Raw genomic sequence first — 15,746 nt, 5'->3', positions numbered from 1 at the left:
GCAACTGAATTAAGGTACGCTCGGGGTTTCGGCGCTCTGTTGCTCGGCTCATTTTGGGCAGCTGGCACGAAGACGGCTGGATTAACGCCTTCGAGTCTCGCTGGTTGGTTATAAAGGATGAGAGTGCAGGTGATGACAGTACTTCGAGCCTTTCTCCCCATTGCATCATAACGGCCACAGCAATATTCGAGCCGATACAACTCTCCGATGCTGGCAACCACCGTTATTGTCAGCCTTCTATGCGCGGCATTCGCGCAAGCCGCTCCTGTCGCTAACGTGACCTTGGTGAAGAGGACGACGCTTCCCCTTGGGGAACGGTCAGCCCTGTCCCTATCCGGCCGGCAGGGGGAGGCGAACGTCTTCAGTTCCTGTGTAGTGGAGAACATGGTCGCGCTCACGTTCGACGACGGGCCGTACATCTACGAGCAGGATATCCTCAACACGCTCAACGCCGCCGGGATCAAGGGCACGTTTTTCGTCAATGGGAATAACTGGGGGTGTATCTATGACCAGTGGCAGAGCTTGCAGGATGCGTACTGGGGAGGACACCAGATTGGGAGTCATACGTGGGATCACCCGGATTTGACGACCTTGAGCTGGGACCAGGTGAGCATGATGCATTATGCATTATGCAAACCGGAGGACGTTCAGCTGACTAGCGCAGATCGACCAGGAGTTCAGTAGTGTTGAGCGTATGTCCATGTTTGGCGATCTCGATCTGGGGCTGCAGCTGACTTGAGGAATAGAAGCGATCCAGAAGATCGTTGGCGCCCAGCCGGCGTTTTTCCGTCCGGTGAGTCGATGTCCTTTCCTTTATGTATGCGCTGACGACTTCCTACAGCCCTATGGCTCGTACAACGACGAAGTGTTGCAGATCGCTGCCAACCACGGGATGAATGGTGTGTGCTTCTACTCATGATCCATACCCTCATGTCCTGAGTCTTCCTCGTCTAGTTATCCTCTGGGACCTCGACTCTGGCGATAGCACGGGCGAGCCCGTATGGTACTCTGAGCAACAGTACGACGCCGTCGCGGCCTCGCACCCAAACACCGTCCTCGCTCTCAACCACGAGACATACGATACGACCGCCTACCAAGTCCTGCCGTACGCGATCCAGAAACTTAGGGATGCGGGGTATACGTTTGGCACGGTTGCGGAATGTGTTGGTGGGTTGGAAGCGTACCAGTGGACGAGCCAGCCGGGGACTTGGGACGTGAGTCTGTGCTGCTATATCGTGGTTATTGCCGCTTTAACTTCCTTTGCTAGGACTCGTGGCACTGCTAAATGCGTCACATGCGGAGTGCTATTGATGGACATTGGCATTTCTGGATTGTTCATACACTACTCAGGGTCGCAATGAGAAGTGTATAATTACCTAAAAATTTGGGTTACCATCAGGGTCTTTGTGAGCTTAAATTGCGTGCGCTGTTCAATGCGATTGCGTGACCATGTAATCACGCAACATCAATGTTCACCATGAAATACAAAATACAAAATAATAATAATTCACTGCTTCACTACCACCACTTTACACCGTCGACGTCGACGTTATACGGACGACGGGGTTCTGTTAGACTTTTTCCCACTCTCGAATACCCCAGAACGAAAGGATGTCTGGTAGCAACGGCAGCACTCCTCCACTCTCAGCAGTGACCACACTTGCCCCTCCCTCACCTTTCCCCATCACGTCGGCCGAACCGTGGTCTTCAACTCCCCTGCTTCAGCCATCCCTTCCTCTGCCATTCAACCTGACCGCCACCAAGAGCAAGAGCGCCACAAGCCTCCCCACGACCGCTGCGCACGCTATCGAAGCGCTCGCCTCGAGCTTGAGCTCTCACGTGTTCGTATACGACGATGCCCTCGGCTCCGGTTTTGGACAGGAATCGTTGACCTGGGGAATGGAGGGTAAAGCTGCCAAAGGGTGGGAAATGCAGGCCCGCCCAGGGGCGGGGCTTGTCCTCTTAGGGCGATTGGGTTCGCCCCTGGGGGGGAGCACGAGTGCTGCTAGTCAGGGTGGGGTCCTCACAGCGTTCGTGGGACCTCAAGGACTGGGCTTGATGAGCCAAACACTGGCCCAGCTCCCCGCTTCCGGAGAAGGGGGAAAGCTCGTTCTCCAGGTACCTGGTCTCTCGCCCCTCCCATCAGGAGCGTTCACTCCCTCCCTCTACTCGCTTACACCCGCCCTCTCCGGTGTCCCAACGGACTCTGAGAACCTTGCAGTGATCCTCTCCTCCACTCCTAAGGAAAGTGTCGCCCTCGCCGCTGCGGCGTACTCGGTGAAGCAGCACATCGTCCACGTATTCGACCATTCTTCCGCGCGAGAGCTGACAGCTCTCCCGGCTCCAAAACCCCTCGGAGGCGACCTGTCCCTCGCTACGGCATTCGATCGCCTCGGGGTCAAGTACTTCGACTACTTCGGAGATGCCTGTGCGGAATATGTGCTCGTTTGCCTAAACACGCCGCTTGCGCATGCCCTCAAGGCTTTCCTGGCCCAAACCCCTCGTGTGGGCCTGCTGGTCATACGTGTCCTTCGACCATGGGATGAAGTGACCTTCCTCTCCGCTCTCCCCAACAGCGCCAGGCACCTCCACGTTATCGACCATGTTGCAGACACATTCGACAGGGGCATCTTGTACGACGATGTCCTCGGTACTGTGCTCAGCGGGTCGGGCCTGACACACTCAGCAGTGCACAAGGTTGGCCTGTTGCCCGAAAAGCTGGTAGAGCACACCTCTAGACCTGCGCAGCTCATCGCCCGTCTCTATCCTGCTCTACCAGCCCCTGCCTCTGTACACGCTCAGGCTCAAGCGCAGGCGAAGAAGCTCGCCTTCTACACCGCTCCGAATTCGACATTGCAGGAGACGATCGCGCATACCTTCTTGCTCAGCAGCAGCGTCTCCACCCGCCTGTTGTCTGCTATCGACGCCTTTTCCCATGTTGGGGGAGTGGCCCTTCACAGGATGTTGTTGCATCGTGCCTCGGAAGATCTTGCCTCTGTCGAGCTGCCAGTGGACAACCTCTTCCCTATTGAGCAGGACAGCGCAGACTTTGTCGCCGTCGCTGACGCGTCGCTGCTCAAGACTCATGCCGTGCTCTCCTCTGCTCATCCTGACGCACAAGTGCTGATCAACACCTCCTGGTCAGCAGAAGAGCTTGCCGCGTCTCTCCCTCCCGCCACCCTTGCTCAAGTGGAGGCAAAACATCCCCACCTGTACACTTTCGACTTGCGTAAAGCTGCCGACTCGCTCATTGCCCTCGATGCTGGGAAAGAAGAGGCCCAAGAAGAGCTCGAGACCGTGCTCCAGCTAGTAGCCTTCCTCCGCCTTTACCTCGTTGGTGCAGGCGGGGAGACCGCTGTGGACAAGGTCGTCCGCGCGATCTACGGATCTTTCGTTGCCGGTGTAGCGCTCCCAGATGTCCTCAAAGCGGCTTGGGGAAATCTGCACGAGATTGTGCTGCCTAAATACGAGCCGGAGGAGAAGAAGACCAACGAGAACCCGCTCAAGTATTTCGAGTTCAACACTATCGCTGCTGCATCTGTGCCTGCTGCCAAGCCCGCGCCCGTACCCCGCGTGTCATCCTGGCACGAAGCTGCCAAGCTTCTTATGTTCCGTGAATCGACTCTCGTCCCTTCTACGACGGATACGACAGAGCAGCCCACTGCGTTGCGTCCCGAGACAGAAGAGCGGACTTATCTCGTCAAATGCACCGTCAACCGCCGCCTGACCCCCGTGACGTACGACCGCAACGTGTTCCACCTCGAGTTCGACAGTACTGGCACCGGGCTGAAGTATGCCGTCGGAGAGGCCCTCGGCATTCATGGGTGGAATGACGAACAGGAAGTGGCAGACTTCTGCAAATGGTACGGACTTGATCCCGACCAAGTTATATCTGTTCCTCTACCTGAGGGCTCGAGGGGTGCGCGTCATACTCGCACCATCTTCCAGACCTTGCAGCAGGTCGTCGACCTCTTCGGCAAGCCACCAAAGGGATTCTACGCCGCATTGGCCCTTCTGGCCAAAGACCGTCCTGATGCAATGGCCCTTCGGTTCATCTCCTCTGCAGAAGGCGCGTCAATGTTCAAGAAGCTCAGCGAGTTCGATACAGTGACGTTTGCCGACGTCCTCCGTATGTACCCTTCCGCGCACCCAAGCATCGAGCAACTTGTAGAACTCGTTGGGTTCATCAAGCCTCGCCACTATTCCATCGCTTCGTCGCAGGCAGTGGTGGGTAACCGCGTCGACCTGCTGGTCGTTACGGTGGATTGGGCCACTCCATCTGGGCCAATTCGCTATGGCCAGTGCACTCGCTACCTTGCTGCGCTCAAGGAGGGACAGAAGGTCACGGTCTCCATCAGGCCATCGGTGATGAAGCTCCCTCCTAGCGATAGGCAGCCCATCATCATGGCTGGATTAGGTACGGGTGCAGCGCCTTTCCGTGCCTTCATGCAGCACCGCGCTTGGCAAAAGTCCCACGGAATCGAGGTTGGACCGCTCATTTACTATTTCGGTTCTCGTCACCGCTCCAAGGAATATCTCTACGGAGAAGAAATTGAAGCCTACGTGAGTTTCTTCATCTGGCTCTCAAAGAAATGCTAATGTTTGGCGCAGTTGCGTGATGGCGTCATCACCCATGCTGGTCTTGCCTTCTCTCGTGACACAAACAAGAAAGTATATATCCAACACAAGATGCAGAACGATGGAAAGATGCTCAATACCATGCTTGCCGGAGAAGATGAGGGTGTCTTCTATCTTTGTGGACCAACATGGCCCGTTCCGGATGTTTATGAAGCACTTGTCAAGTCGCTGGTTCATCACGGAGAAAAGAAGAGGACGGAAGCTGAAGAATACTTGGAAGCTCTCAAGGAAGACGAGAGATATGTCCTTGAGGTGTATTAGAGCACATTCTCCTTTGTTTCTCTCTTTCTGTGGAGCAGGAGGAATATATATACTCGTTCAGTCCTTGGCGAAGTGCACAATCTAGATCCTTGCCAGCGAAGTCCTGTGGCATGATCAGTATACAGCCATAGCTGTTGCGCCGTCCACGTCGACAAATTCGGATTAGCTAGATGTGAGAGTATCGCATCGAATATCGGGTGGCTTTTCTTTTAAAATCTGATCACATCGGACATACATATGTTCGTGCAGCATCCGAGCAATGCTGATAGGATCGGTCCAATTTAGCACTTTTCGCACGATACGAATGTACAGCCGCGCGCAGAAGTCAGAACCTTTGGCGTCTTAGGACCATCTGCGATTCTTACAAACAAATGTTATTCTCATTTGAGAATCGGAAACTTGATCTTAAACAAGGGCTAGAAAAGGAGAGTGAAGAATTGTTTGAGGAAAGGAGCGAGAGCGAGGACACCAGCGTAGCGCAGCGATACATATTGCCGTTCTGAAGTTGACGTCTACGGCCTAATCCTACTCGCGGTGTTAGCCAGCTAGTTCTCTGACTACACAGAATGTTACTCGCCGGACACATATGTCCGAATTTGACAGAACTTGAACAGATTAGAAGTTGTGGAGGTAGTCACCGAAGGCAGCCTTCAGCGCGTTGCCCGCGAGATCCGCGACGTTACCGTAGCCGAAGTACCCGGCGAGCTTGGTACCCAAACCAAGGGCCTGGAGCTGCACGGTGCTGTTGACGAAGCGGTGCTTTGCGAATTCAGAATGCTTGGTGCAATATATGCAAGATGAAAGACTGTACCTGGTAGGGCTTGCGAGACTTATCGTGCCACACCAGGAAGCGGCCTTCTCCGTTTTTGCCCTTCTGACCGTACTGGAAGCGGCCATCGACCTTCATCTTGTAGTCTGTGAATGGTAAGAAGAGAATCGCACGCCGCAGCTCTTTAATTCCCACATTCAGTCCCGTCCACGGTCACCGTTTCAACGCCCTTGAAGTGAGATTCGTCCGCAAACTCAGAAGCGATATACAAAGGCACTTCATCCTTTTCTATTATTCGTGCTCAGTCCTGTATCTCCCCTGTATCTGTAGGACTCACGGTCATTGCCGGCCTTCGCCATGAAGAACTTGTAGTCTTTGGTGTACTCGGTCCAGCTCTGGCTCCAGGTGACGTGCACCGTAGGGGCGGCATTGTCGTGAGCTGGGATGAACACGAAATCGGAGAGCTGGATAGGTGCCATTGTGTCGAAGGACTGTCTTGAGGTTTGGTGCAAGGCTGAGGATCTGGGATGGGATTGGAGTGATATTGCAGAGGAAAGCGCAAGTCGTGCCTCTACTTATACCCTACCCCGGGTTGGCATTCCAGAAACTGCGCATGCGCCACGCTCTGCGACCGCAACAGACATGTTGGCTAGAACAATCCAAGGAAAGTGTCCTATGGTCATGAGGTCTCTTGCTCAGCCGGCGTACTGAAACCCCCGGTCTCTGTATTTCGATCATAGAACAAATCATACCCTTCTGTGCGGGAGATCGCATCATAGATATTCTCCACAAAGTGTCAAGGACGCCCAGAGCAGCATACAGACGTTACTGACGGCTAGACAGGCATAATGATTATTCAGCTTGTGAAAGCACCGGTACCAAGAAGATAAATTACTGAGCGATGATCGACCTATGGAAAGACCATAGCCATCCCGACTCATAGGGCAGACGCACTCATAGGGCAGGTTGGTATTCTCATCCGTGATCCAAGGAGTCATATCAGGTGCGACGTCTCGGTGCAAAGTTGGACAAGTTGCGGGGATTGCCCATTTTGACACCGTCTCATCGAGCACATGACCGAGCAGAGGTCAGACACATAGCGTCCTCCAATAGGCGGATCGCCTCTCGGAGCTGTGCCCCCTAACGTTTCCGAATCGGGGTGTAAAGTGTAAACATTCTGGTCTTCTCCAGCTTGAACTTGTCCTCCTGAGAGACCTGTCATTATTGTCGTAGAACATGGGGTGACTTCTGTAGGAGCAGGAAGACAACTTTGTCCGGAGTATTCATCTCGGTTGTGTAAGATTCCTTCATGAATCGGGTTCATGGAAGAGCGATCAGATCACGGAACGCCCGCTCAACCATACGGCAGACTGAAGCGCCGGTCCAGGAACCAGACAATAGGTGTTGCACGTCTTGTTGCCGCAAAACGTGGCGCAGTCAACCTGCAAGGTCCCTTCATCCAGCAGAATAATGCCCGAGGACCGGTGTCTGGGAGTTGGGAAAAGAACCAACCGGAACGGCAGCTCAATCACCAGAATAGGACCGTGAAGATACATTACTGGGTCGGCTACAGGCCATGAAAGGGACAGGAATGTGCTGCTGTGAGCACTGTTGAGGACCAGTCAACGTCGGAAGAGAGGACTTGTGCCTGCGAACAGCGGGTTCTTCCACAGAATCAATTTTTGATCCCGTGCCGCACATCATAGGCACTTGAATAAATAGCGGTATTACCAATGGAATCCCTCCAAGCGAACGTCACAATGTAGAGAGATAGAAACTCATACGAGAGAGAGCGTAAAGCTTCAGAATAAGGGGAATCAAATATCTGCTCACTGGGAGAATATGACAATGCAAGTGAGTATGAGGACAATTCCAGATTGATCAACGAGAGAAAGGTCATACAAGTTATGCTATCATCGGAATAGAATGTGGAAGCAAAGGGGGAATGTATCGTGAATTGTTTGGGTATCAGATCGTTGCCCCAGCCTCCTGGCGATGCAGCTCATCTTCCAGTACTCGAGCCCGATTCAACAGGGCCACAACCTCCGAGCGAGGACAAGCACGACGGATGAAAGGGTGATCCAGGAGAGCCACAGCGGAGGGTCTCCGTGAGGGCTCTTCGGCACACAATGCCAAAAAAGACCGCAGCTGTTCGCTCCATCTCAGAGGTTGGCTGAGAGGAGGTAAGTGGCAAATGGTTCGGAGGAAATCGACATCTTCAATTTCGGAATGGGGAGGTACCCCTTCCAGGAGCTCCCATAGCGTGGCACCAAGGGAGTAAATGTCCACAGCCGTGTTGTAAGGTTGGCCGGCGCGTAATTCAGGCGCCATCCAGTACCATACACCGACAACTTCCTTCCGTGTCGGCCGCTCAGGGGAGAGTTGAACAGCATGGAAGAAATCGGCTGTATATATTTGGTCAGCGAGGGATCAGCCTTCAGAAGAAACACATACCCAGCAACAGTCTGCCGTCATTCGAAAACAGCAAGTTGTCGCTTCTAACATCACGATGCACCACACCTCGTGAGTGCAGATATTTCAATGCCTCAAGCACATCAGCCATGAGCCGAGCAACCACCGCCTCTCCTCCGAGCTGCAACCCTTCGCCGCTCAACACGCACACTTCGGCGAGACTGCGTTCCATTCTCTCCATTCGCACCCACATCTCCCATCCTCGCATTATGGGCTCTTGCACCGCTTCCTCACCTTCCATGCCTTCAATTGGGGATTGGGGGCGTAACCAAGCGCCATCTGCACCTAGAAGATGTGCATGACGAAGTGACAGCTGAAGCAGGGTTTCTCGAAGTGTGGATAGCGTTGGCCGAGGGATGAACTTGAACGCCAGATGCTGCGTTTCAGAGTGCATGGGTGACATGGGCGACGCAGTGTAGATGTGTGAATGTGTCCCAAGGGCGATAAGCGTAAGTGTTTTTGGTGAAGGCGGACTGCCGGAGAGAAGGTATGGCTCTAAGGGCCGATATCCCTCCGGCAGCGGTACGTGGTTCTGCTCTTCATCATCTTCGGCCTCTCCTCCATCCTCGTCCTCCAGCCAATCCTGCAATGCATCTCCGAGGCTACCTTCTTCAACCTCATCACCACTTCCGTTAGTGATCACTACCTCCCGCGGTTCGGCACTAGGAGGGGTATCGACCAAGTCGTCTTCCATCTCATCACCGATCTGCGTTTCTCCACCGGGACTACGAGGGAAGCGATCTCTCACGTCCATAGGAGTCTGCGGGAACCGGACAGCGGCCCCACCTGGACTTGCTTGCACGCTGTTCGTTCTACTTGGAAGATCGCCGCCCGGCGCAAGGGTAAACATATACCCTCCGTCTGAGGTCCCCGGTGACGAAGGCAGCAGTGGGTAGCCGTTTGCGGAGTTCGGGGTCATCGTGGGGGAAGTCACAATGTGGGACGGGAACATTGCTGAGCTCGGAAGAGCCGCAGATGTCTGCGATTCAGGCGATGTGGTTGGGAACGCTCGGGGTGGCGTCATAGGCAGCAGGAGCTGTGCTGGTGCTGGCGGAAGAGGACGCTCTATGGCAGGACTTCTAGGTGAAGGCGTGCGCTCCTGCAGTTGTTGAACGATGGGCGACTGAAGTATAGGCGACTGAAGCACTGGCGATGGCGTATGTGGAGATGGAGATGTGGTCACTGAATGCGCAGTTCCAGGAGACGATATGGCCGTGGTGATGATTACCGGAGAAGGCGTAGTAGAAATTGTTGTTGGAATTTCCTGCCCAAACGCGGGGCCGGACATCTCCGCATATGCACTTGGATCAAACTCGTCATCTGCATCGGGCGTCCTCATTGGAGGACTACCTAAAGCAGCAGTGATACTTGGATTCGGGCTGAGTGGCAGAGTAAGCACCTGCCCTTCTGCATCGTCCTCTACTTTCGCATTCTCCACTTTGGGCATCGACGGCAGAGGCGGCACAGGTGGAACGTCGCCTTCCTTGCTTGCACCTGCCAGTGTCCGCTTACTTCCCTGATGCGACAACACTGAGGCAGTCACTGAGAACCCGCTGTCGCTTCTGTCCGAGAGGAAACCAGCGTCGGTCTCAAGCAGGCTGTGAGGCGGACTTGGGGGCACGGGCTGCATGTGCCTTACCTGGATCTCCTTGATCGTGGGTAGTTGAGCCTGGGCAGAAGTTGGGCTGAGCACAAGTGCAGGCGGGATGATAGCGATCGGCGTGCGCTGAACAGGTGTTTCTCCTCCAGTCGCACTGACAGGGGAAACAGCAGCAGTAGGCGGCTGGATCTCGACCTGCGGCACGATGAGCAGATCTTTTTCCGGCACAGGTGGTGGCGGGCTGGAAGGTGAATGGGAAAGTTGCGCTCCTGGGGGACTGGCGTTGCTCGGCATCTGAGCAAGTAACCATGGCGCCATCTCCGCAAGCTGCTTCACCTCGTCTTCTCCCTCTTTCTCCGATTCCCATTTCGCACGCTCTTGGGGGACGGCACGCGCACTCTTGGCACGGTCATCGATAGGAGTCTTAGTCGCCTTCTGTTCGCGTCGCGCTTGCTCAGAAGGAAGCGCGATGCCAGGCCCAGATGTGGTGAGAGGAGGTAGTCGTTGGGCCTTGCTCTGTGTTGGAGCACTGACAGCAGGGTTGGGGCTGATCTCAGTGGTCTCCAGTCGTTCAAAGATATCTCCCGCCCAGTCATCGCCCCAACTAATTTCGCTCGACGGCAGCCCCAGTCCTAAGCTGAGTGGTATTTGCGGCAGGGAGATCACAGGGGGCAGAGGGGGCACCACCGACGCGCGCAACGGCGCATCTAACGTAGGTGATAGGCCATGTCCATGCGACTGCGAAGAGTCGTGCTGAGAGCTAGAACCCTGATCAATCGATAGCCCGCGTTGTTGCTGTTGCTGTTGCTGAGAGGGAAGCTGAGCATTGAGGGCCGGCGTTTTCATCTCCTCCAACTCCAGCTCTCGAACCATTCTGGCTTGATCCACCAGCTCCCCGGTCCTTAGCCCCCGATCTCTGCTATACTCCACCTCCTGCACTTCCTCTCTCCCGCCTGCTGTAGGGTAAACCGTCAAGTCATCCAACTCTAGATCCCGCCGCTCCTCACTCGGCGTCCCAAGATCATCTGACCACTCTCCAGGTCCAGGGGGAGTAGGCAACAGCCGCACTGGCGGTTCCGGAAGTACTCGTACCCTGCTGGGATCTGGTTCCTTCGGCGGGGGAGCTGGAAGCGGTCCAGCAGGTGGAGGACGGCGTGGAGGTGTAGCGGTGCGCCTCTCTGCCCCAAAACCGTTCAACGGGAGTGGCGAAGGGGCACGCCTGGGCACTAACGGTGCCGTTGCGTCCAATGTGACTTGAGATCCGCTAGAGGGAGCGCTATTCGAGCTCGGGCTCTGGCTCATCTGACCCAATCCAATCCCCATCCCTCCTCCCTGCGCTCTGAGAGTAGCGACACCGGCGTTCATTCGGTCCTCCAGATGGCCCATCTCCTCGTCCGTGTCCCTACTCTTGTCCGGCAGGACTACGGCGCCGTAGAGGCCACCCATCTTCGGTAGCTCTCGCCCAGGGAGCGTCTTTGGATCCACAGGCCCCGTTCGCCCCTTAGCGCGCATCATGGCAATTTCCGCCTCGGAAAATCCTGCCTCGGGAAGCATTGTTGTCCACGTGGGGGGCAGACCCGAGAATCCCTCGTCCACATGGATGTTGTGCGATATTTGGAAGGGGAGGGAGATACTCGGGTCGCCATCGGATGGCTCGGGCGGGTAAATCTCCCCAACCACAGGAGATCCTCTGGTGGGGGGAGAAGAGGGGAACGCCGAAACTGTAGCAGAAGAGGAGGCCGTATGCGGGCGCCAGAAAGCCTTAAACGCGCTGATGCCAGCAGGCGCGGTCTGGGGTAGTGGTGGGGTGGGGCTAGGTCCGAGATGAGCAAAAGGAGCCCCAGGTGGAGGACTGGCATTTCCGGCGATCACGCTCGGCGCATATCCTGACGTCTCCCCCTCTTGCTCAGAGCTGGTCCTACTATTCGTGCCCGTACCAGGAGAAGAAGTCGTATTCCGTCGTACAGGCGCCAACGCCCCAGCGCGTTTCGTCAAACTGCCAAGCGCAGCAGAGATCTTGAATCTTTCCCCTGGGGTGCGTGCCTTGCCTTTCAATGCCTGACGGAAACTCAGGCTATCCTTCCGCGCTGGAGGAGTAATTGCAAACGTGACGCTCGGTCCATCGGTGCGGCCCCCAGAAACCTTCTCAAACGAACGTACGGTACCGTCGGCGGAAGAGAGGGAGACATTAATCGGGAGCTGGGAGACGTCCGTGTTGGAGGCGCCGGTGCCGTTGAGCATATGTACGCCTATGGCCGGAGGGTAGGAAGACGAGTTGGAGGACGAGGGGATCGATGCGAGGGTACTGCCCGTTTCGTCTGCTTCAAAGGAGGATGAGGAGGGAGAGTTGGCATGTTGACGCTGGAGGGCGATCGTTTGTGCATGCGAAGCGGGGGAAGCGGTAGACCCGGAACCGGCAGTAGCGGTAGATGCGGGCGATAGGGACTGTGACTGGGAATCGACATGCCCTGAGCTGTTCCCTAGCCGAGTCAGCGAGGACATGGCGCTAGAGATGTTGAACTGCATCCCGAATACGCCTTCCTTTTCCTTATCCCTTTCTCGATCTCTATCTCGTTGCACCCCAGTAGCGGCGGTGCTCGGTCGTGGACTCGCGGGTAAGCCGTTACTGCCAGACAGCGGTGTTGTCGGAGTGGGGAAGTAGAAAGAGTATCCCGAAGTACTGATTGGGGAGTTGGCGGGAGAAGTCGAAGGACGAAGACGGAACGTGGGATCAAGCAGGTGAGGATCCTTGGGTGGTGGTGGGGGTGGTGGAGTACCGTCCGCTGCGGGCGGTGCAGGTGAGGTGAGGAATGAGGGCGATTGGTTGTCACCGTGCTGAGGCCCAAGTGATGGCGAATTCGTAACAATGGTAGTTGTTAGAGGTGACGAAGGCTTGAGACGAGCAAGAATAGACATGATTTTCCCAACCTCCTCTGCTATATTGCGTATGTTGAGATGACCCGAGTAGATCAGTAGTCGAAAACAAAGGTGTGACAAGAGACTGCGCACTCAGGGTAATCCCACCAGCCCAAGTCCAGACCCGGTGATGAAGCAAGATACCAGAATAGTAAGCAGATGTATGCAGCCTATTCAGTTGGTCAACGTCGTCGGGGATGCGCGGCAAAGACGTCGGAAACAGCGCACAGGAAGGGCTCAGCTGTGGTTTGTGCGCTACGAAGCCGCAGACGAGCAGATGGCGAATGGGGCGGTGCTTCTTGGATGTACAGCACGGTCTCAGCGGTACAGTTTTACCAAAACTGACGCTGTTCGTCGTCGTCGTCGTCCTTGTCGTCGTCGGCGCTGTCTGTGGTCGCGCTTGTGGGTGTTTCGTGAGTGTCCGCCCGTGCACAGCAACTCGTTACTAGCGCAGGGACAACCGACGACAAGGGAGGAACGTAACACGCGGATTTAACCCACACGGAATCACTTTAGCTTCCCTCCATTGTTCCCCCTCTATGGTGGAATGACACAGCATGGTTCACTGGCATGCTCTCTCTTACCTCCTCATGCTGAACTTATCATCCAGCTCATTATGGCTACTCCCCTCTATCTTGCCCAACCATGCCCTCAGGAAGGAGAAGCCACTCACCTCTTGCAAACTGATGACCCTCCTCTTGCCCCTCCCTCCCCCAGCTAACCAGTACCTGCTGGGCAGGCAGCTTCAGTGCCAGCCTAGCAGTAGTGACCAAGATGAAGAGGATCCCAGAAAAAGCAAGCTAGATGAGCCACCAGTCAAACCCAGTCCTCTCCAGCTGCATCTCCATGCATGCTACTTCTGGGATGATAGCATCAGGATCTGTTATCATTTCTCTGAGGTGATGCTGCCCCCTGGGCATTACCCTGGGGCAGATGCCAGTCTTCTCCTGTCAGGGCACACTGCCAGATATTGAAAGTACCCTCAAATCAGGAACCTGATAAAACCAAGAAGCAGCAAGGAGATGTCAGGGGACTCCAAGTTTTGACTGCACATTTGGAACATTTGAGCTTGATTCAATCCACTTGGTGACTATTGGGCTTTGACAACACAGGCTAGGGTCTCCACACTGAGCCAGCTCCAAATACCCGACACAAGGACCAATGGATGCTGACTTGCATGAATTGGTAAAGCCAGCCCTAATCAAGGTAAATTTTCCATGTGCACAGACCATGCCCTATGAGTATATAAGCAGTAGTAGGGTAGTACTACTCTCCTTAGATCTGATCTCTGAGGAATCTCCACAGTCTTGTAGAGATAGGCCTAGTCATCTCACCTCACTGAAGCTCTTCCTGAACTCTACCGATTTCTGCTTTCCTGTCCAAATCCTCTTGAGTCTACTCCAATATCCACTGATACCCCTGTTGATATAGGGTGTTTGGTCTTACTGTCAATCTTGTCATCTTGTCAGGTTATAGTTGGCAGCAGCCTTGCTTGACTGTGTGCCCTCACAGGAGAGCACAAAAGCCTGAGTTGTGGTCAATAGTGGGGTCAATATAACAAATCAGCCCAAAATGTGTTTAGTTATAAGAGAGGTATAGTTTAGTCACAAATGGTCCAAGGGGGTCAAGGTCTAGGTTTGAATACCAATTGGAGAGTCAGAAAGGTTCAATGAGAGTTTGATCTAGGTTTGTCACTATCTGACAGTGGAATTCCTGAGAGATCAGCTCTAAGGGGCATAAGGCTCCTAGAGCTGGTATATATACATGTAGGAAAATGGAAGTATAATGGAATCAAAAGAGTGCTATGGGACTGTACAGTTTATTATTGTTTAGGGTGATGTTTTGAAGTAATTGAGTGGTTTCACTTCAGGGTCAACAGATTCATGTTAGACTGAGGCTGAAGTGAGCTTTTTGGTGTCAATTGTATTGAACTGCACTGAAACTGGGTGAACCCTGACAGTTGTCTTGAACCTGGATTTGGATATGTGTGGCATAAGCTGCAATGAATCAGCCAAATTTCTGCTGAGAAGCACCCAGGTTGACACAAATGTCATGTGTTGCTTCCATATAGTGGATGTTCACATATAGCTACAGTGTTAGGGGTCCCAGCTACTCATGAAAGGCCACCAGATGTGGTTATTGCTAGATAAGTATCAGGGGACATTCCCATTTTTGGCCAGACATGACAGTGATCAACATTGTTCTAAGCAATAACTGCCGAAACATCCTGAACAACAACTGAACACCCAAACCATGAAATCAGGTAACTCCTGATCATTGATCATACCTTGTTGTTAGACATAACACCATATGGAGCCTGCCCTAAATCACTGTACAGTCAGCCACATGGCTTTGCTTCCATTTTTGCTTCCATACCTAGTAGTATTTAGTCTTAGGTACAACCACTGTAGCTCCTTAGAGCTGATCTCTTAGGAACCCCATGGTTGTCAGGGCACACTGCCAGATATTGAAAGTATCCTTGAATCAGGAGCCCAATAAAAGCAAGAAGCAGCAAGGAGAGCATGAAAGCTCAATTTGTGGTTGACAGTAGGGCTGATGTATCAAACCAGCCCAAAGTGCCTTTAGTCACAAGAGAGGTGCAGTGGAGTCACAAATAGTCTAAGGGGGTCAAAGTCTAGGTTTGAACACCAATCAGAGAGTTGAAGAGGTTCGGTGAGGGTTTGATCTAGGTTTGTCACTATCTGACAGTGGAATTCCTGAGAGATCAGCTCTAAGGGGCATAAGGCTCCTAGAGCTGGTATATATACATGTAGGAAAATGGAAGTATAATGGAATCAAAAGAGTAGCTGGGGGACTGTACAGTTTACCATTGTTTAGGGTGCTGCTTCAAAGAAGTCAAGTGGTTTTGCTTCTGTCAGGAGTCACCTCATTTTGGTCTGGATCAAAGTGATATTGATGCTATTGACAAGCATCTCAATGCTAAGGACAAGCATCTCAAGGATAGCAGCAAGCATTGCAAGGCCATATCAGTGCAAGCAGACAAGATCAGGCATATTGTATGGTTGCTCAAGGCTCATTATGATATCAAAGAGTATTGCAAATATCAATTGGCAACCATACCAGGTGTCA

General features: G+C 53.8%; 4 protein-coding genes across 4 annotated transcripts; 2 read left to right on the top strand and 2 right to left on the bottom strand.

Moving 5' to 3' along the window:
* Positions 1–207: 207 nt before the first annotated feature.
* On the top strand, positions 208–1,362 carry DACRYDRAFT_95572 (carbohydrate esterase family 4 protein; the record flags this gene model as incomplete). Its single annotated transcript, XM_040777305.1, has 8 exons — positions 208–228; positions 294–317; positions 346–606; positions 665–692; positions 747–793; positions 842–899; positions 955–1,214; positions 1,268–1,362. The coding sequence occupies 8 exons, from the start codon at positions 208–210 to the stop codon at positions 1,283–1,285; spliced, it is 717 nt and encodes a 238-aa protein (XP_040627129.1). The 3' UTR covers positions 1,286–1,362.
* A 158-nt stretch (positions 1,363–1,520) lies between these two features.
* Positions 1,521–4,955, top strand: DACRYDRAFT_23203 (uncharacterized protein). The gene is made up of 2 exons (XM_040773151.1): positions 1,521–4,563; positions 4,612–4,955. The coding sequence occupies exons 1-2, from the start codon at positions 1,612–1,614 to the stop codon at positions 4,897–4,899; spliced, it is 3,240 nt and encodes a 1,079-aa protein (XP_040627128.1). The 5' UTR covers positions 1,521–1,611; the 3' UTR covers positions 4,900–4,955.
* A 559-nt stretch (positions 4,956–5,514) lies between these two features.
* On the bottom strand, positions 5,515–6,147 carry DACRYDRAFT_108977 (uncharacterized protein; the record flags this gene model as incomplete). Its single annotated transcript, XM_040768780.1, has 4 exons — positions 5,515–5,658; positions 5,711–5,814; positions 5,864–5,956; positions 6,006–6,147. 4 exons carry the CDS (start codon positions 6,145–6,147, stop codon positions 5,515–5,517), a joined length of 483 nt encoding a protein of 160 aa, XP_040627127.1.
* Positions 6,148–7,636: 1,489 nt separating this feature from the next.
* On the bottom strand, positions 7,637–8,312 carry DACRYDRAFT_54547 (kinase-like protein; the record flags this gene model as incomplete). Its single annotated transcript, XM_040775272.1, has 2 exons — positions 7,637–8,073; positions 8,123–8,312. 2 exons carry the CDS (start codon positions 8,310–8,312, stop codon positions 7,637–7,639), a joined length of 627 nt encoding a protein of 208 aa, XP_040627126.1.
* Between the last annotated feature and the right edge of the window lie 7,434 nt (positions 8,313–15,746).

The sequence above is a fragment of the Dacryopinax primogenitus genome, assembly GCF_000292625.1.
Source record: "Dacryopinax primogenitus strain DJM-731 SS1 chromosome Unknown DACRYscaffold_13, whole genome shotgun sequence".
In the NCBI taxonomy this organism is placed as follows: domain Eukaryota; kingdom Fungi; phylum Basidiomycota; class Dacrymycetes; order Dacrymycetales; family Dacrymycetaceae; genus Dacryopinax; species Dacryopinax primogenitus.
Note: the sequence above shows the minus strand (reverse complement) of the source record. Positions and strands in the feature narration are given on the sequence as shown.

What these genes read in the sequence shown, in the direction of transcription:
- DACRYDRAFT_23203 (XM_040773151.1), top strand. Translation starts at nt 1,612, where the DNA reads ATGTCTGGTAGCAACGGCAGCACTCCTCCACTCTCAGCAGTGACCACA. An exon ending in GAGAAGAAATTGAAGCCTAC is followed by an intron (nt 4,564 to 4,611) that starts GTGAGTTTCTTC and finishes TGTTTGGCGCAG; the next exon opens with TTGCGTGATGGCGTCATCAC.